Consider the following 22,200-nt stretch of genomic DNA (forward strand, 5'->3'; position numbering starts at 1 on the left):
GGGCTAACCCGTACCTAACCCCCCACCTGACACCCCCAATATCTCGGGAACGAAAGGAGATCTAACGTTAATTTTTGCTGATCAAACCGGATCTAACGAATATCTATCAGAATCCATCCAAAAAACGGCAAATTTCAAATTTGGGGGGCTAACCCGTACCTAACCCCCCCTGACACCCCCAATATCTCGGGAACAAAAGGAGATCTAACGTTAATTTTTGCTGATCAAACCGGATCTAACGAATATCTATCAGAATCCATCCAAAAAATGGCAAATTTCAAATTGGGGGGGCTAACCCGTACCTAACCCCCACCTGACACCCCCAATGTCTCGGGAACGAAAGGAGATCTAATGTTAATTTTTGCTGATCAAACCGGATCTAACGAATATCTATCAGAATCCATCCAAAAAATGGCAAATTTCAAATTAGGGGGGGCTAACCCCCCACCGGCCTCCCCCAATATCTCGGAAACGAAAGGAGATCTAACGTTAATTTTTGCTGATCAAACCGGATCTAACGAATATCTATCAGAATCCATCCAAAAAACGGCAAATTTCATAGTTGGGGGGGCTAGCTACGGGTTAGCCCCCCCCTGGAAAAGATCGTAAATATCTCATTTTGTAGGGGTGATCTAACGTTAGTTTTGGTTGATCAAACCGGATCTAACAATGATCTAACGAATGTAATCATTTTTTACCCAAATTCTCACTAAGGGGGGGCTAACCCAGGGGTGGTGTAATACCACCGGGTGGTGTAATTTTACCAAGACCCGCCACCCCATTGTCCAGATACCATCCTCATCTCTGACCTTGGTGAGTCCAGAGACGAGGTCACAGTGTCTCCGCAGCCACACCTCGATGTCCTGTGGAGGAACGGCCTCATTCCAGAAGGTGATATTCACTGTGACTGTGTCCGGCCTGGAGATAGGAACCAACACAAACTTATTCCAGCCCTCAGCATCTCTGAACTTGGGGTAATTGGCCCAGAATCTGTCCAGGTCAGACATGAACTTGAAGCTGACCTCGTAGCCCTGCCTGTCCTGAAGATTAGACACTGCCAGTATCTCATTTGCCACAAACCCCATCTGGCCGCAGAGCAGCTCTCTCACCACATACCTGCGTTGTGGCAGATCCTCCTTGGCACCTATGTATTTAAACCGCACCACATTAATGCACTTGAAAGTCTGGCCGGTATACCTGGCGCTGGAAGTGAAGGATGGGGCGCCGCGGCTCCAGGCATTCCTGGGGGGCACCTGCCGGGTCACACTGGGCTGACTGACAGGGAGAGGACCTGCAGCAGCGGGGCTGTCACACCTTGTGGACTAGATGGCAAAGGGCGATAATCACACATATCATGCACATTATCATGAGCAGCATCATTATCATCAGACAGTGCGACGTCCAATACAGCATGTGAAACCCCTCCAACCCCCGACCCCATGGGCACAGCATCACCAGCCACAGTCTGTGCCTCAGCCTCAGCCTCGGCCTCATCAGCACAAAGTCTCACATACACTGTCCTGCTCCTGTGTGGGGCATTCTGGGACCAGTGGTGCCTCTGCTGCAGTCTGAAGTGTGTGCTCCTGTTCACACTGAGCTGCCTCATCAACACAAACAGTCTCACATATACTGTCCTGCTCCTGTGTGGGGCATTCTGGGACCTGTGGTGCCTCTGCTGCAGTCTGAAGTGCATGCTCCTGTTCACACTGAGCTGCCCGCTGCTGCAGTTGTTTTCCCTCCTGGAAGCAGAAGCGGGCAGCCTGTAACACTGGCCGTGTCCGCTGCTGGGGGGTCCCGTCCTGAACATCAGGGGTCCTGGCCTCTACAGCACAGTCCTGCTTATAGGAGGCGAACCGCTCGCGTTCCTGTAGGTCTCTGCCAGGGGCCCCATGCTCTCCAGCACAGATTCAGTGTCCTGCACAACACTCGCCAGCTGTACACCCAGTGTGTTCAGTCTCAGGTCATAGGCCTCATTACTGGCAGGATTAGTGATCTTTAGACTATAGATGAAGTCTTCTTCCATTTGCAGCGCTTTTTTTTGCTGCTGTAACTCACCCAGTTTTCGGACAAGTCCCGGTATCTCATCCGCTAGCTGCAGCTCGGGTGCACGCGCCGGCCCCACAGGATTAGTCTTAACAACAGGTACAGGGGTTTTGAACACAGTCTTGTGCGAGTCCACCACGGATGGTTTTGTGGCCCCTTGGCTGGATGCAGGCTCCGCAGCAGGTTTAATCGCTGCCACCTGATTGTGACCGTCTGCGTCCTGACCGCGCCATACTGCCATGCTGCTGTAGGTTCTCCTGCATTGTCTGCCTTTCCAAAGACGTCCGTCTCTGCCTGGAAGCAGGAGAGGTGATCTGCACAGCTGGGGCCGATCTCACCTGTGCACCTGGCAGGAGCTGCTTACTGACTGGGGAGCTACAAGACTTCACATTCAGCTGGATTCCATCACTCACAGAGACTTTTCCTTCTTGCTTCTTTGCTGGAACTGGAGGTTTTCCTCCCAAAACTTTAGTCACAGCTTTCTTTTCCTTCACCGAACTGCTGCAGCTTTGACTCGCTGCATTCACTGGTCTCACAGTGGCTTTGGGATTAACATTCCCATTAGTAGAAGCCTGGGAGGCTTGTCCCAGTGTAGGCCGGGAAGCCTGGGCCTTGCCAGGGGAGCTTCCCCGCCCAGGGTGGCCCCTCCCTGGGCTTGCTCCAGACATGAGGAGAACCACTGACACACAACCTCACAGCTAGGAGGTAGTATTATAGTAGTTATAGTCTTGTACATAGGGGCAGTATTATAGTTGTTATATTCTTGTTTATAGAGGGCAGTATTATAGTAGTTATATTCTTGTACATAGGGGGCAGTATTATAGTAGTTATAGTCTTGTACATAGGAGCAGTATTATAGCAGTTATATTCTTGTACATAGGGGGCAGTATTATAGTAGTTATATTCTTGTACATAGGGGCAGTATTATAGTAGTTATATTCTTGTACATAGGGGGCAGTATTATAGTAGTTATATTCTTGTACATAGGGGCAGTATTATAGTAGTTATATTCTTGTACATAGGAGCAGTATTATAGTAGTTATATTCTTGTACATAGGGGCAGTATTATAGTAGTTATATTCTTGTACATAGGAGCAGTATATTATAGTAGTTATATTCTTGTACATAGGAGCAGTATTATAGTAGTTATATTCTTGTACATAGGGGCAGTATTATAGTAGTTATATTCTTGCACATAGGAGCAGTATATTATAGTAGTTATATTCTTGTACATAGGAGCAGTATTATAGTAGTTATATTCTTGTACATAGGAGCAGTATTATAGTAGTTATATTCTTGTACATAGGGGCAGTATTATAGTAGTTATATTCTTGTACATAGGAGCAGTATATTATAGTAGTTATATTCTTGTACATAGGAGCAGTATTATAGTAGTTATATTTTTGTACATAGGGGGCAGTATTATAGTAGTTATATTCTTGTACATAGGAGCAGTATTATAGTAGTTATATTCTTGTACATAGGAGCAGTATTATAGTAGTTATATTCTTGTACATAGGGGCAGTATTATAGTAGTTATATTCTTGTACATAGGAGCAGTATATTATAGTAGTTATATTCTTGTACATAGGAGCAGTATTATAGTAGTTATATTCTTGTACATAGGAGCAGTATTATAGTAGTTATATTCTTGTACATAGGAGCAGTATTATAGTAGTTATATTCTTGTACATAGGAGCAGTATTATAGTAGTTATATTCTTGTACATAGGGGCAGTATTATAGTAGTTATATTCTTGTACATAGGAGCAGTATATTATAGTAGTTATATTCTTGTACATAGGAGCAGTATTATAGTAGTTATATTCTTGTATATAGGGGCAGTATTATAGTAGTTATATTCTTGTACATAGGGGCAGTATTATAGTAGTTATATTCTTGCACATAGGAGCAGTATTATAGTTGTTATATTCTTGTTTATAGAGGGCAGTATTATACTAGTTATATTCTTGTTTATAGGGGCAGTATTATAGTACTCTTTTATATAAGGTTATCACATAAATTAGTCCTTAGAAATTTAATTAGTGGCACTTTAAGCAATCAGAACAACAACAAAAGAGTCCAGCTGTCTTAAAACCCTGGACAAAAAGAAGAGAACCACAAAAAAATGGAGCTATATTAAAAATATATTCTTTAATTAATACGTATTAAAAGGAAGTTAAAACATAGGTACAGACACATTTCCTCAAAACCGCCAGTAGAGGGCACCAGAGTCACACCCAAAACAAAGAATCAAATAAATAGTTAAATTACCCATACAAAAATGATAATGATTATATAATAAAAAGTACTAGCATAATTCACCGTACATATACTGCATATAATAATCATTTGGTGATAATATAATACCCTAACAAGAGATATACTGAAAACAAATAAATATAATAGATAAATAGGTTCCAATGCACGCATTTACCAATAAACAATTGGTCTCAAATTTATCCAAAGAAATCAAAAGACCCTATTAGCTTAATTACAATGGTGACCGTACACTAATCATATAAGAGGGTATTTACCTACATCAAATCTGATATAAAGTCACTGCACACGTGAAGTTTGCTCAAGTGGAATGTTTTTATTTGTATTTGACGGTGAAGAAGCGACATCCAACGTTTCGGCCTCACAACGGCCTTTATCACATAGTCGCTGAAAAAAACAAAATATATACAGTAAAAATCAAAGAAATATATACACAATAATTACAACATACAGAATATAGAACAAGTGTCTCACAAAAGTGCATATTAAATGAGTCACATGCCGTATGATCACATTTGGGAACATAGAGACACTTTTTAGACAAAAAAAGAGGAGAAAGAAGGCCTGGCGGTAGACAGAGCACAACTACATAGACACAGTATGGAAGTCATACCCCTTTATAGAAGAGAGGTTGTAGTCACCGGGTAAATAGTTTCACTGATAGGCAATTTTTCTCCAGCCTGTAGTTCGTCCTGTAGGTGGGGGTTTGATGGAAGCATAGTTAGATGGGCACCAAAATTGCATATTAATTTTCAAGAGGTATAGAATTCGGATTGCAATGCAAAGAGACATGTAGAATCTCATTATTAGGAGAGACAAAGGTTATTATAGCTAAAACTTATGTAGGCCATACAGTATGAAAAGTGCAGTACAATTTCCTCAAAAAGATATAGTTAATCCTATGGTTGTAGCAATAGGAAAAAATGAGATCCATGAGAAGGGTTAAATACCTCAAAGATTAGTGGTCCTGAATCTGGAAACGCCAAAATTGTTGAGGTGTGACAAAGCTGCATTGAAAAGTAATGTCCCTATGGGGACAGGAAAGGGGAAGCTATATTGATGGTATAGTAGTTGTTCTTATAGAGTGTAGCACATTCTCTCAACCTGATATAGTATCACTTATGGCTTTAGCAATGCCTTAATGTATATATAGAAGAAAGGTGAGATCAGTGGAAACAATTGTTAGATACCTCTATGGCCAGTAGTCCAGATTCCAGAGTTATGCAAGTGTGCCCAAAAAACTACCTTGAAAGAGAAAAAATGCCCATAAATATACAGGAAGAGAGGGGCTACACGGGTGGTATAGCGGTGGTTCCATTAAGGCATATTACTTACGATCATTGTGCCTGTGCAGTGAGTGAGCGCTGGGTCTGTATCAGCGCTCTTATCAATGCCTGGGCCGGTCACCTGACCGGAAGTGACGCCAGACGCCGCGCGTGCGCTGTAAAATGAAGCCATGTCGCCCCATGTGGGGGAACCACCAAGAAGATGGCGCGTTAAAGACCGCGCATGCGCAGTAGCACCTGATGGAAATACTTCCTATAAAGAGGGGACGTCAAGGGACGGGAATATCTTTGTACTGATTGCGCTATGAGCGAGCATGTCTGAGAGTGATGTTGAGCATGCAGGCTCCGTGTGGAGAAGATAATGCCCGCAACTATATCGTGATACATACAATAACGAGGCATATAAGATTAGACATGCAATATAGTGACAGCATTCTGTTGCATAATGTACACACATAATGAAAGAGACATTGATCTATTGTAGGAGTCCAAACTGAAAATAAAGGGAGAAAGAGAGGAGAATAGAGTAGATGATATCGTTTATTGAGTAGAAAGGAGAGAAATAGGGGATAAAAGAAACCTGTGTTTTAACCTGTTGAAAACAAATTATTTCTAAAAAGACTGGGAAATGTCGGAAAATAAGGGGGAAAAAAAGGTTATCATGAGGGAGGTAAAAAAATGAACGAAAATAAAAAATAAGAGATAAAATAAGAAATAAAAAAGAAATAAGAAATAAAAAATAATACTGGAAAAAATTTTTTAGAAATAAAAATAAATTAAAAAATAAAAATGGAGTGATGCATAATGGAGAAGATATATGGAAAAAAGAATGAAAGAAAATTAAAAATTAAAAAATGAAACAATAAGGAAAAATTCCTTAAAAGAAGAAAAACTAGTTCATTATCTTACCGCCATGGAAGATGTCAAAAGAGACTCATGTGAGCAAACGATCAATGGGTCTGAGGGGAAAAAAAGGGGGGTTATCAGATTAGCCAATCAATTTCACGATTGAGACCTTTGGGATGTAGGGTGTCCAGAATATAAATCCAATACGTCTCACGTTGCTTAAGTATGCGGACATGGTTACCGCCCCTCTTGGGCCTAGGTACTCTTTCTATGATTTGGTACCTCAGCTGGGACACATTATGTCGGGCTTCTTTGAAGTGGGCAGGGAGTGGGAGCCATGTTTTTTCGCACCTGATGGTCGACTTATGGCTGGAGATTCGGTCTCTAATGGCTTGGGTAGTTTCACCCACGTACAGTAACCCACAGGGACATTTAATGATGTAAACGACAAAATTGGATTCACAGGTAAAATACTCCCTAATTGGGTACGATTTGCCTGTACGTGGGTGAACAACTTCATTGCCCTTTATGATGTTGGAACAGCTCATGCAGTTGAGGCAACGGGAAAGTCCCTGTTCTTTTGTGCCCAGTCAGTGTATGTGAAGTAGCCTGACCTGAATGTCCTAAGTCTGCCCTAACCAACTTGTCCTTGAGGTTTTGGGGCCTTCGCAGACACATTAGAGGTGGGGATTTAAAGATTTCGATTTTCGGGTAACCTTTGGTGAGTAAAGACCAGTGCTTGTGAATGAGATTATGGACTCTCTGCATGGATGGGTGATGGCCATGGACAAACGGGAGTCTGGGTGGTTTTGGTATGGTACTTCTGGTACTGTCAGGGTCAGTGAGTACTTTCGTCATCTCTGAAGCCAAGAGTGTAGAAGGGTAGTGTCTTGTTTCAAATTTCTTAGACATTTCCCGTAATCTTAATTCTCTAGCTGCGGGGTCTGACACAATTCTGGTGACTCTCTTAAACTGTGACTGGGGGAGACTGTTACGGGTGGATTTTGGGTGACAGCTGTCATCTAAAATTATTGGAATCGGTGGGTTTAGTGTAAATTTCAGAGGTGAGCCTTCCGTTTGGATCCTTGTGAATTATAGTGTCCAGAAAGGTAATAGATTCCGAGCTATGTGAGATTGTAAATTTCAGTTCCTGTCTGACGCTGTTGTGTCGTAAAAAGTGGATAGGCTGGTGGAGTCACCTCGCCAAATGCAGAAAATGTCGTCGATATAACGATACCAGATAACTGCAAATTGTTGAAACAGTGTATTGGAGTATATGTGGTCCCGTTCAAATTTGTCCATGTAGAGATTTGCATATGCGGGGGCTACGTTAGAGCCCATCGCAATCCCGTATACCTGGACAAAGAAATCATCTTCAAAACGAAAGAAATTTTCACATAAGACTAGATTTAAAAGGTCGAAACATAACTCTCGTATACCTGGGTCAATGCCGGCTTCATCTAGGATCAATGAGACTGCCTCAATTCCTTTGTCGTGTGCAATTGATGTATACAAACTGTTGACATCGAATGTACAAAGGATACTATTGGGTGAAACAGAATTGATAGTACGGATTTTGTTGAGAAAATCTCCTGTGTCTAAAATGAAAGATTTGGTAATATGGGTATATGGTGTTAGCAATTTTTCCAAAAAGATGGATAATGGATTAAGAATTGAATCTGTTGAGGCAACAATAGGACGTCCGGGTGGGTTGTGTAGGTCCTTATGAATTTTAGGAAGAATGTAAAGAACTGGAGTTACTGGATGTTGATTGGTCAGAAATGTTTTAGTTTTTGTATCTATAGTCCTGAGCTGCATGTTTGTTAAGGATACAGTCGATCTTCCTACGTATGTGATATGTAGGATCATTTTGAATTCTTTTGTAGGTGTTAGTATCTGAGAGCTGTCTCCTAATCTCAGTCACATACTGGTTTTTGTTCATGACAACGATTGCGCCCCCTTTGTCCGCAGGTTTAATGATGATGTTTAAATTCTCTTTTAAGGCAGCTATTGCTTGTTTCTCTGCTGATGGTAAATTATGGCAGACAGGGAGTAGGCCCAAACATTGTTCATGAATGGTTTGTTTGATGTCTCTGTCAAGTAGGTTCACAAAAGTCTCGACAGCGTGGTTCGTCTTGGGTGGCATGAAACTACTTCGATTTCGTAATCCTAAGGAGTCAATGGAGATAGAAGGGCTAATGTCACGACTATACCTGCAAAGTTGGTCATTTGTGATGATGTACCTTCAAAGTGTACCTTTAGTCTAATGCTCCGATAGAACTGTTGTAGGTCTTTTTCTAGCTGAAAGGCATCCCATCTAGGTGTTGGGCAAAATGAGAGGCCCAAATTGAATACTTTAAGTTCTAAGGGAGAAAGAGATATTAACGACTAGGTTTGGACTCCTACCTGTTGTGATCGGAGGATCATCTGACGATTCTGTTCTCCTCCTCCTCGACCGCCTTGTTGGCCTGTTCTTTGGCCTAAAAAAGGAACTCTTGAAAGGGATGTTCCACCAGCATCGCTCCCGGAACCAGGTGATGAACCTCCAACCGGAGAGGATCCCCCGGAGGCCGTGTAAGCCCCTGGTTGGTGACGGTTCTTGACCGGAAGCGTCTTGGTGCTGAGTCTTCCCATTTATAGACTCTGCTGTTCAAATAGTCTTCTGTATCGCGTTGGAACTTAGACCTTTTTCTTTCCTCTAAGGTTTTTTGGTGTGTTAGTAGAGCAGCATCCACTTTGTTCTTTAGAGTGTTGAATTCAGTGTTGTTAAGCGTAGAGGATAATTGAGTCTCTATGGTAGTTATTTTATCCTCGGTTTCCTTTATGGCTTCTTGAAGATATTCGATTGTGAGTAATATTATATCAAATGAGCATTTATTCAGGATTTTCTGAAAGGTAGCGCAATATTTGGTGTTGTCTGAGAAGAGGGTGGGTCTCAGATGACTGCGAAGACCACTGGGTATATTCCCTTGTCTGTGATATTCTCCCAATGTTGCACAGTGTAGATCGTAAGCTATGAGTCTCTTCCTTTTTTTTTCCCCTCAGACCCATTGATCGTTTGCTCACATGAGTCTCTTTTGACATCTTCTATGGCGGTAAGATAATTAACTACTTTTTCTTCTTTTAAGGAATTTTTCCTTATTGTTTCATTTTTTCATTTTCATTTTTATTTTTTATTTTCTTTCATTCATTTTTCTATATACAGTTGTGGCCAAAAGTATTGACACCCCTGCAATTCTGTCAGATAATACTCAGTTTCTTCCTGAAAATGATTGCAAACACAAATTCTTTGGTATTATTATCTTCATTTAATTTGTCTTAAATGAAAAAACACAAAAAGAATTGTCGTAAAGCCAAATTGGATATAATTCCACACCAAACATAAAAAGGAGGGTGGACAAAAGCATTGGCACTGTTCGAAAAATCATGTGATGCTTCTCTAATTTGTGTAATTACCAGCACCTGTAACTTACCTGTGGCACCTAACAGGTGTTGGCAATAACTAACTCACACTTGCAGCCAGTTGACATGGATTAAAGTTGACTCAACCTCTGTCCTGTGTCCTTGTGTGTACCACATTGAGCATGGAGAAAAGAAAGAAGACCAAAGAACTGTCTGAGGACTTGAGAAACCAAATTGTGAGGAAGCATGATCAATCTCAAGGCTACAAGTCCATCTCCAAAGATCTGAATCTTCCTGTGTCTACCGTGCGCAGTGTCATCAAGAAGTTTAAAGCCCATGGCACTGTGGCTAACCTCCCTAGATGTGGACGGAAAAGAAAAATTGACAAGAGATTTCAACGCAAGATTGTGCGGATGTTGGATAAAGAACCTCCACTAACATCCAAACAAGTTCAAGCTGCCCTGCAGTCCGAGGGTACAACAGTGTCAACCCGTACTATCCGTCGGCGTCTGAATGAAAAGGGACTGTATGGTAGGAGACCCAGGAAGACCCCACTTCTTACCCCAAGACATAAAAAAGCCAGGCTGGAGTTTGCCAAAACTTACCTGAAAAAGCCTAAAATGTTTTGGAAGAATGTTCTCTGGTCAGATGAGACAAAAGTAGAGCTTTTTGGGCAAAGGCATCAACATAGAGTTTACAGGAGAAAAAAAGAGGCATTCAAAGAAAGAACACGGTCCCTACAGTCAAACATTGCTGCATGAACCAGTTAACAGTCTAAGTGTGTAAAAGTTCAGACACAGAGGGCTATTAAATGCATAAAGCATGTGAGAACATGATGCGAGGAACCTGGTTATGGTAAAAAAATTTTGAATGAGCCACACAGGGATATTTAGATTAATGTGTTGAGGCGGTAGGCCAGTCTGAATAAATGCATTTTCAGGGCACGCTTAAAATTGTGGGGATTGGGGACTAATCGTATTGACCTGGGAAGTGCATTCCAAAGAATTGGTGCAGCACATGTAAAGTCTTGGAGACGGGAGTGGGAGGTTCTGATTATTGAGGATGCTAACCTCAGGTCATCAGCAGAACGGAGGGCACGGGTAGGGTGGTATACTGAAACAAGGGAGGAGATGTAGGGTGGTGCTGAGCCATGGAGAGCTTTGTGGGTGAGGGTAATAAGTTTATACTGAATTCTGGAGTGGATGGGTAGCCAGTGTAATGACTGGCACAAGGTAGAGGCATCGGTGTAACGATTGGTGAGGAATATGATCCTGGCTGCAGCATTCAAGACAGATTGGAGAGGGGAGAGTTTGGTAAGAGGGAGACCGATTAGAAGAGAGTTACAATAGTCGAGACGAGAATGAATAAGAGAAACAGTAAGAGTTTTTGCAGAGTCAAAAGTAAGAAAAGGTCGAATTCTAGAAATGTTTTTGAGGTGCAGATGACAAGAGCGAGCCAGTGATCGAATGTGGGGGGCAAAGGAAAGCTCGGAGTCAAGTATGACCCCAAGACAGCGGGCCTGTTGCTGGGGAGTAATAGTGGAGCCACACACAGAAATGGCAGCGTCGGGTATAGGTACATTAGTAGCGGGAGGAAACACAAGGAGTTCAGTCTTTGACAGGTTCAGTTTCAGATATAGTGAGGACATAATGTTAGACACAGCGTTTAGACAATCGCCAGTGTTTTCTAGAAAGGCTGGCGTGATGTCAGGAGAAGAAGCGTATAATTGGGTGTCATCAGCATAGAGATGGTTAGTTATATATATATAGTAGTTATATTCTTGTACATAGGAGCAGTATTATAGTAGTTATATTCTTGTACATAGGGGCCGTACTATAGTAGTTATATTCTTGTACATAGGGGCCGTATTATAGTAGTTATATTCTTGTACATAGGAGCAGTATTATAGTAGTTATATTCCTGTACATAGGGGCCGTATTATAGTAGTTATATTCTTGTACATAGGGAGCAGTATTACAGTAGTTATATTCTTGTACATAGGAGCAGTATTATAGTAGTTATATTCTTGTACATAGGAGCAGTATTATAGTAGTTATATTCTTGTACATAGGAGCAGTATTATAGTAGTTATATTCTTGTACATAGGAGCAGTATTATAGTAGATATATTCTTGTACATAGGGGCAGTATTATAGTAGTTATATTCTTGTACATAGGGGGCAGTATTATAGTAGTTCTATTCTTGTACATAGGAGCAGTATTATAGTAGTTCTATTCTTGTACATAGGAGCAGTATTATAGTAGTTCTATTCTTGTACATAGGGGCAGTATTATAGTAGTTATATTCTTGTACATAGGAGCAGTATTATAGTAGTTATATTCTTGTACATAGGAGCAGTATTATAGTAGTTATACTCTTGTACATAGGGGCCGTATTATAGTAGTTATATTCTTGTACATAGGGGGCAGTATTATAGTAGTTCTATTCTTGTACATAGGAGCAGTATTATAGTAGTTATATTCCTGTACATAGGGGCCGTATTATAGTAGTTATATTCTTGTACATAGGGAGCAGTATTACAGTAGTTATATTCTTGTACATAGGAGCAGTATTATAGTAGTTCTATTCTTGTACATAGGAGCAGTATTATAGTAGTTCTATTCTTGTACATAGGGGCAGTATTATAGTAGTTATATTCTTGTACATAGGAGCAGTATTATAGTAGTTATATTCTTGTACATAGGAGCAGTATTATAGTAGTTATATTCTTGTACATAGGAGCAGTATTATAGTAGTTATATTCTTGTACATAGGGGGCAGTATTATAGTAGTTCTATTCTTGTACATAGGAGCAGTATTATAGTAGTTCTATTCTTGTACATAGGAGCAGTATTATAGTAGTTCTATTCTTGTACATAGGGGCAGTATTATAGTAGTTATATTCTTGTACATAGGAGCAGTATTATAGTAGTTATATTCTTGTACATAGGAGCAGTATTATAGTAGTTATATTCTTGTACATAGGGGCCGTATTATAGTAGTTATATTCTTGTACATAGGGGGCAGTATTATAGTAGTTCTATTCTTGTACATAGGAGCAGTATTATAGTAGTTATATTCCTGTACATAGGGGCCGTATTATAGTAGTTATATTCTTGTACATAGGGAGCAGTATTACAGTAGTTATATTCTTGTACATAGGAGCAGTATTATAGTAGTTCTATTCTTGTACATAGGAGCAGTATTATAGTAGTTCTATTCTTGTACATAGGGGCAGTATTATAGTAGTTATATTCTTGTACATAGGAGCAGTATTATAGTAGTTATATTCTTGTACATAGGAGCAGTATTATAGTAGTTATATTCTTGTACATAGGAGCAGTATTATAGTAGTTATATTCCTGTACATAGGAGCAGTATTATAGTAGTTATATTCTTGTACATAGGGGGCAGTATTATAGTAGTTATATTCTTGTACATAGGAGCAGTATTATAGTAGTTATATTCTTGTACATAGAGAGCAGTATTATAGTAGTTATATTCTTGCACATAGGAGCAGTATTATAGTAGTTATATTCTTGCACATAGGAGCAGTATTATAGTAGTTATATTTTTGTACATAGGTGCAGTATTATAGTTATATTCTTGCACATAGGAGCAGTATTATAGTAGTTATATTCCTGTACATAGGAGCAGTATTATAGTAGTTATATTCTTGTACATAGGGGGCAGTATTATAGTAGTTATATTCTTGTACATAGGGGGCAGTATTATAGCAGTTATAGTCTTGTACATAGGAGCAGTATTATAGTAGTTATATTCTTGTACATAGGGGGCAGTATTATAGCAGTTATAGTCTTGTACATAGTGGCAGTATTATAGTAGTTATATTCTTGTACATAGGAGCAGTATTATAGTAGTTATATTCTTGTACATAGGAGGCAGTATTATAGTACTATATATATACAGGACAGGAGGAGTAGTACTGTGCAGTGTATATACAGTGCCTTGCGAAAGTATTCGGCCCCCTGGAACTTTTAAACCTTTTCCCACATATCATGCTTCAAACATAAAGGTACCAAATGTAAATTTTTGGTGAAGAATCAACAAGTGGGACATAATTGTGAAGATGAATGAAATTTATTGGTTATTTTAAATTTTTGTGGAAAGTCAAAAACTGTAAAGTGGGGCGTGCAATATTATTTGGCCCCTTTACTTTCAGTGCAGCAAACTCACTCCAGAAGTTCATTGTGGATCTCTGAATGATCCAATGTTGTCCTAAATGACTAATGATGATGAATATAATCCACCTGTGTGTAAGTCTCCGTATAAATGCACCTGCTCTATGATAGTTTCAGGGTTCTGTTTGATGCACAGAGAGCATCATGAAGACCAAGGAACACAACAGGCAGGTCCGTGATACTGTTGTGGAGAAGTTTAAAGCCGGATTTGGATACAAAATGATTTCAAAAACTTTAAACATCCCAAGGAGCACTGTGCAAGCGATCATATTGAAATGGAAGGAGTATCATACCACTGCAAATCTACCAAGACCCGGCCGTCCCTCTAAACTTTCATCTCAAACAAGGAGAAGACTGATCAGAGATGCAGCCAAGAGGCCCATGATCACTCTGGATGAACTGCAGAGATCTACAGATGAGTTGGGACAGTCTGACCATAGGACAACAATCAGTCGTACACTGCACAAATCTGGCCTTTATGGAAGAGTGGCAAGAAGAAAGCCATTTCTCAAAGATATCCATAAAATGTGTCATTTAAAGCTTGCAACAATCCACCTGGGAGACACACCAAACATGTGGAAGAAGGTGCTCTGGTCAGATGAAACTAAAATCGAACTTTTTGGCAACAATGCCAAACGATATGTTTGGCGTAAAGGAAACACAGCTCATCACCCTGAACACACCATCCCCACTGACAAGCATGGTGGAGGCAGCATCATGGTTTGGGGCTGCTTTTCTTCAGCAGGTACAGGGAAGATGGTAAAAATTGATGGGAAGATGGATGGAGCCAAATACAGGACCATTCTTGAAGAAAACCTGTTGGAGTCTGCAAAAGACCTGAGACTGGGACGGAGATTTGTCTTCCAAGACAATGATCCCAAACGTAAAGCAAAATCTACAATGGAATGGTTCACAAATAAACGTATCCAGGTGTTAGAATGGCCAAGTCAGAGTCCAGACCTGAATCCAATCGAGAATCTGTGGAAAAAGCTGAAAACTGCTGTTCACAAACGATCTCCATCTAATCTCACTGAGCTCGAGCTGTTTGCCAAGGAAGAATGGGCGAGAATTTCAGTCTCTCGATGCACAAAACTGATAGAGACATACCCCAAGTGACTTGCAGCTGTAATCGCAGCAAAAGGTGGCGCAACAAAGTATTAAGTTAAAGGGGCCGAATAATATTGCACGCCCCACTTTTCAGTTTTTTAATTTCCACAAAAATTTAAAATAACCAATAAATTTCGTTCAACTTCACAGTTGTGTCCTACTTGTTGATTCTTCACCAAAAATTTACATTTGGTATCTTTATGTTTGAAGCAAAATATGTGGGAAAAGGTTGAAAAGTTCCAGGGGGCCGAATACTTTCGCAAGGCAGTGTATACAGGACAGTAGGAGTGGTACTACTTCCTGGTATATAGCATTGTACCCGCTGTGTACGGCCCAATGTGCGCAGACCAGTACTGGGCAAACTGGTTTCCTTTCATAGATATTTCCTGCTTCCTGCATACAGTTAGAGACAGCAAGCAACACAAAGAGACAGGCAGCTACCAAGACAGCAGGAGACAGAGCACAGGAGAACAGAACCCAGGCCAGGAGCAGTCAGCAGCCAGATCAAGAGACAGCAGGAGACAGGCCAAGAAAAGAGAGGATGAAGAAGTGAAATGTACAGCAGAAGCCACAAAAAGTGACTGCAAGAGATTAATAACAGGCGAACAGACAGCAAGAGACTGTCCAACAAAAGAAAGGACCAAGGAGATGCCAAATACACAGCAGAAGAAGCTGCAGAAAGAGACTGCAAGAGATTAACAACAGGCGAAGAGACAGCAAGAGACTGTCACTCAAATGAGAGAACACAGGCAAAGTGAAGCAGTGACAGCAAAAGAAAGACTGTAAAACAGGGCAAGACACAGTCTAACGAGAGAGAGGACCAAACGTCAGACGGCAAAAAGTAAAATAGGATCAAAAAAATAAAAAAGAGACAGCAAGAGACTGTTACACAGGTAAAGGGACAGCAGGATGAGATACGGATAAAAAGAGACAGTTAGCGAGAGCAAGGAACAGAAGAGGGTCTTAAGCAAAGAGCCTAACCCAAAGAAGCCCCCCAGAAGCGACATTACATCACTGGAGAGTATAAGGATGAGCGAAGAGGGGAAAACCAGCGAGACCTCGTCACCCGCCGACGACACGGAACCCAAAATGCCCAGTCACCCCATGTACACGCTGAAGCCGCGACAATCCTTCACCCCCCAGAACATTGATCCGGAAGTAAAGGAGAAACCTCCTAATGAGGACTACTTCATATTCAGGGTAATGTGGGCATTGTGTGTGGTGGCGCCCCCTATGTGTAGATGTGCCCTCATTATTGGACATCATGTCCAGGGTTTCTCTCGTTTCCCGTTCACTGTCTATTCCAGTCTCCGATGCGCCGGTCTGACCCCATAAAGGCAGCATAGTGTTTGGTGGGAGATTAGCGGGAAAAGCCCCCATCATTGCCCATACCCGCTATAGAGCACCTATAGGATCCTGCATATAACGTGCGCTTTATTCACTCAGCTCTGCGACATCCAACACCTAACAATTACCCATCATGTGCTGACAATGGCAGGGAATCCACGTGACCCTTTTTTGTTACCCCACAGCCCACAGTGGTCCAGCAAGCCGTCCACGAAATTCAGAGCCACTTGTCTCCAGAAGAAGACGGGAACACGAGGAGCACCTGGATCCTGGCGCAGTAAGGCTTCCCCGAGTATCCTCATATCTGCGGTACATTAGACCCAACCTCAGGAATAATATCCCACAACTGCCACCATCACCCCATAGGGGGATATACGATTAATTATTCCCATCTCTTCCCTCTTATCACTGTGTCTTGTTATGGAGACTTATGGCCAGGCAATGCTTACTGGGAAAAATATGCAGATTAGCTCTTTTCCAGGAGGCTAAAGGCTGCCACCTACTGGAGGAATTAGGGACATAGTGAGCCAGCTGTGGTCCTCCTGGAGGAGAGCTCACTGGCATTTGCTGTTGCTTCTCACACTGTCTTCTTGTCTTGCAGGATGAGTCACTGGGGAACGGAGCGCGAAGTGATCGCTTTTCTCTGCGATAGATCACTACTGATCTGTTACTACGACTTTGTGGAGCTTGGTAGATCTCACGTGTTTCGTGTCCCCCTGAATTACATCAACACTGTGATATGGGGACCTCTGTCGTATCCCAAGATGGCTCTGAACAAGTAAGTTACCCAACTAAGGAAAGAAGTTATCAAACTACTGCAGGGGCGCACTAAGGGTGAGGTGGGGGATGGGTGCTTTGCATCTCTGTACACAGGGAGCTCCCCCTAGTGGTGACTGCAGTCAGGATCTTATCATGTATCTCTGTATACAGGGAGCTCCCCCTAGTGGTGGCTGCAGATGGAATCTTATCATGTATCTCTGTATACAGGGAGCTCCCCCTAGTGGTGGCTGCAGTCAGGATCTTATTATGTATCTCTGTATACAGGGAGCTCCCCCTAGTGGAGGCTGCAGACAGGATCTTATGTATCTCTGTATACAGGGAGCTCCCCCTAGTGGTGGCTGCAGGCAGGATCTTATCATGTATCTCTGTATACAGGGAGCTCCCCCTAGTGGTGGCTGTAGACAGAATCTTATCATGTATCTCTATATACAGGGAGCTCCCCCTAGTGGAGGCTGCAGACAGAATCTTATCATGTATCTCTGCATACAGGGAGCTCCCCCTAGTGGTGACTGCAGACAGGATCTTATCATGTATCTCTTTATACAGGGAGCTCCCCCTAGTGGTGGCTGCAGACAGAATATTATCATGTATCTCTGTAAACAGGGAGCTCCCCCTAGTGGTAGCTGCAGGCAAACAGAATGTTATCATGCCACTACAGTAAATTACTGTCACGTCGCTGTCAGACTCAGGGCCTGCTGTTCCGGCTTCGGCCACTAGGAGGGGCCAGACTGGCACGTCACCACCAGACTCGGGGCCTGCTGGTCTGGCTTCGGCCACTAGGAGGCGCCGGACTGACACGTCGCCGCCAGACTCGGGGTCTGCTGTTCCGGTCTCGGCCACTAGGAGGCGCCGGACCGTCGCGTCCCCGTTGGACTCGGGGACGGCTGTTCCTGCCTCGGCCACTGGGAGGCACCGTGGTTCGCCCCTGGGTGAGGGTGGTGACAGAGAAGAGGCTCCTGCACAGGCATCTGGTGGGCGCAGGCTCTGCCCAGTGGCGTAGCGTGGGGGGGGCGGAGGGGGCGGTCCGCCCCAGGCGGCACTTGTGTGGGGGCGGCACGGCGCGGCAGCAATTCAATTCCTCTTCTCTGTCACTCTGTGGCCTGTGGGAGAACAGCGCGGACTCCGCGGAGGCGCACAGTGCAGGCGCTTTCAAATTCTTCTAGTACCTGGCTTGCTGGACTGGAGCCTCGGCTGCTGTCCGCTCCTGAGCCGGTGCTGGGCGGTGGGCGCACTCAGAGACCCGTCTGCTCCTGGAGGAGGTGTTCGCGCTGAGCCGGCGCAGCAGGACTCAGAGCGGATCCCGGGAGGGACACAGGAACCGGTGAGTGAGGGGGACGGCGGGAAGCGCTGCCGGGTTGCCCGTGATATCTGTGAGGGGAGGACGAGGGAGACACGTGACCTGCCTGCGGCCTGCCACACACCGCCCGGTCAACCTGGTCCTTGACAGCCTCAGGCCTTGAGTCCTAGAGATTGACGAATGCTGAAGTTGGTTTCTTATTTGGCTATTTTTTATTTTCTGTTTTTTTCAGGTTTTTCAATAAAAATAAAAGTATATAATAAATATGCAATCATGTGTCCTTTTGTGAATACACTTAAAAACAGATAAAAAAAATTAGAAGGCTGGCACAGAAATGGGCATCAAAGTGGGCTATGAGGTATGGTATTGAAGGGGTTAAATGGCTTTGTGCCACTGATCTGACACGTGATTTACATACCTTGTGATGCCACACATGAAATTCATGTCAATCCAGCCTGGCACAAATGGGTTATGGCCTTCAAAACTGGCATCAAAGTGGGCAGAGAACCAATTTTCACACATGTGAATAAGTAACAGCTAAATTTAAGGGGTTAAATGGCTTTGGGCCACTGATCTAACACCTGAACTGGCATCAAAGTTCTGATGCCCAGAACCCATTTGTGCCAGGCTGGAGTGACATGAATTTCATGTGGGGCATCACTAGGTATGTATATCAGGTGTTAGATCAGTGGCCCAAAGCCATTTAACCCCTTCAATACCATACCTCATAGCCCACTTTGATGCCCATTTTTGTGCTAGCCTTCTAATTTTTTTATCTGTTTTTAAGTGTATTCAAAAAAGGACACATGATTGCATATTATTATATACTTAGAATGTTTTATTTTTATTGAAAAACCTGAAAAAAAACAAAACAAAACCCAAGTTTCGAAAATAATTTGTACTTTCTGTTTTTTTCTGTCACATTATTAAAAATTATTATAAAAAAAGCCATTAGGTCTTCATCCAGCATCATCAAGAAGATGAAAGTCTATAAATTTAGAAATAATAACAGCAGACATCTTTGAGTGTAGTGTGGTCTTTTCAGATGCATCCGGATTATCAACGACCAAAGGGGCGGCAAATTTTTCGACCGCCCCGGGCGCCACAAACAGTTGCTACGCCACTGGCTCTGCCCCTCTGTCTGTCATGTAGGGCTTACTGCATCACCATCTGGCCTAGTCCTGGGGGCGGTCCTAATTACATCACCAGTCCGGGAACCTGTGAAGGATGACCTGATCCCTCAAATACCTTGGGACTGGTCTTGCAAGTGGCCGGATATATTCTTGGTTCTGCTGCGTGCTACTGTGTGAATTGCTATAGTTAATGCTGCCCTCAGCCTGGATTTCTGACCATTCTATTGCCTGCCGTTTTTGTACCTCCACCTCTCTTCTGATTTTTTGACACTGACCTTCGCTTGGATTCCTGACCCTTCTGCTGCCTGCTGATTCAGTACCTTTGCTGCTCTCCTGGTTTTACTGACCTTGGCCCGGACTTTTGACTCTTCTTCTGCCTGCTGATTTTGCACCTCTGCTGCCCTCCGGCCTCCGACTCCTGCCTCCTGACCACGATTACGGGTTTTAGTTTTAACCCCTTGGCGGCAGTCCTGCTCTGGTCCACTGCTCCACCAGACAGCTACCCCCTGGGCCTTGCTACAATTCCAGATCCCTGTATAGGGTTTAAGGGTCTCGGGGTTACTCGGGGTGCTGTTCCTACTGCAGCCCAGATTCGCAGATGGCCATCAGTTACTTTGAGTATCATACAGACTTCTGACTGCTACGAATAATAAATACAATTAAATTATACTTCGTTATATTTTTCTGATATGGCAGTCTTTATATTAATTTTTGCATTTTCCAGACGAGAGGGAAATGCGATCCAGATAAAATGGGACAAGTTCAGGGAACCTCCGTCACTCCTATCATGGTGGAATCCATGGACAGAAGATCTATCGTACATCAACCTGATCCAACACCCTGGAAACCCAGAAGATAAAGACTTGAGAGCTATGTGTCAGGTAAGACATTCTCCCTCCTTCCATCCTTCATATCCTCTGAGTTGGATCATATGAGGAAGCAAAACAAAGAACAAGGATCCACAGAAGCACAGAGTATTTCAGGAGAGAATCGGGCCAGTGATCACCTGTACTCTTGAGTGGTTAGGTGAGTGAAGGCTGCCTGGGGAAAACGGATGATGTGAAGGTGAGAACGGAAACAAATGGGATGTAAAGACTGAGATAATAGAGGGGGCAGGGTTGTACCGCAGCACAGAGTATTTCAGGAGAGAGTAGCAATTGTGCAATTATGTAATTAAAGACGGGGGGGGGGGGGGGAATGTGAGGCGAGGAGATGAATGATCTGAAGGTAAGAATGGAAACAAACCGGAGGTTAAGATCAAGATCTACATAATGGCAGGAGCATGGCCTTAACAGCAGCACAGAGTGTTTAAAGAGATATTCTCAAAAGTTAAGACCTGTGATTACATTGGTGAAGAAAGGCAAAGGGAGATAATAGGGGGTCCCATTCATAATCCATGTCTCCCCCGCAGTAGATTATTTTTAGAATATATAGTGCTTATATATAAAAAAAAAAATAATAATAAATGAATTTCAGGAGCTGATCCGGTGTGACCAAAGAAGTTGGACAGGAAGGGGAGCGGAGAAAGAGGAGGCACAGAGGATCCATATTATCCGTTTCTTCTTCTCTTCTTTCAGCCGGAGAAATTCATGGAGCAGCTGGTGGAGATGGTGAAGCTGGCACACGAACGCAGCCCCCTCCCTGGTCATGCCAATGGCCTGATGGTCCTCCAGAGGCCTGTGACCATAGATACGTCCATCGGACTTGTCTCGTTGATTAACAAAAAGGTCCAGTTGGGCTACGCCAAGCCTCGATGGGGGTTTGGATTCTGAGCAATAAACCTTCTATGAAGACGACCACTACTAGAGTAGTACGACCACGAGGGCAGATGTGGACACCGGACCGCCCGCATCGCCGCTCTGCTATTCCACTGTGACCTATGAGCTTCCTATTAAAAGATGGAGTTTGTAATAAATAATATCCGCAGTGATACATTGTAGCATCCCAATGGCACAGACCACTCTGCAGGGGTTGAGGGGGGATTAATATCTAAAGGGGTTTTGTTTATTAAAAAAGGAAAGGTTTCTCAGTTATCTTCCTACTTGGTGCATCAAAGCTTCACTTTTTTCATAATCACTGCTTGTTGTTAGTGAATGGTAACATCCACCTTTACATCCAGAGGGTGAGAACTACTCCTGACCGGGTCTCGAAAAGACACTGATCAGACTTTGCTACATAGAAACTATCAGCCGGTTCTTAAAGGGGTTGTTTCATACAAAAAAAATAAAAAAAATAAAATATCTTTTAAGACATTTAATGTAGTAGGAGCGTCCGCTGTTCTGAATCCTCGTCTGCCAACTTGAGGAGAAACTAGATAAACGGAGTCGCTCGCTCTGGAGGACGCATCACATCCATGCATTAGGGTGTGTGCACACGCTGCGGATTCTGCTGCGGATCTGCAGTGGTTTTGGCCCTGCGGATCTGCAGCAGAATTAGCTGCGTTATACAGTACCATTATATCCTATGGAAAATGGAAAC

General features: G+C 42.9%; 1 protein-coding gene across 1 annotated transcript; it reads left to right on the forward strand.

Moving 5' to 3' along the window:
- Positions 1 to 15,563: 15,563 nt before the first annotated feature.
- LOC141056234 (tumor protein p63-regulated gene 1-like protein) lies at positions 15,564 to 21,974 on the forward strand. Its single transcript, XM_073552963.1, has 5 exons — positions 15,564 to 16,365; positions 16,698 to 16,789; positions 17,114 to 17,290; positions 20,447 to 20,603; positions 21,300 to 21,974. Exons 1-5 carry the CDS (start codon positions 16,195 to 16,197, stop codon positions 21,492 to 21,494), a joined length of 792 nt encoding a protein of 263 aa, XP_073409064.1. The 5' UTR covers positions 15,564 to 16,194; the 3' UTR covers positions 21,495 to 21,974.
- The last annotated feature ends 226 nt before the right edge of the window (positions 21,975 to 22,200 follow it).

The sequence above is a fragment of the Dendrobates tinctorius genome, unplaced genomic scaffold (assembly GCF_039654945.1).
Source record: "Dendrobates tinctorius isolate UK_male_01 unplaced genomic scaffold, ASM3965494v1 ptg000196l, whole genome shotgun sequence".
Taxonomy (NCBI): Eukaryota; Metazoa; Chordata; class Amphibia; order Anura; family Dendrobatidae; genus Dendrobates; species Dendrobates tinctorius.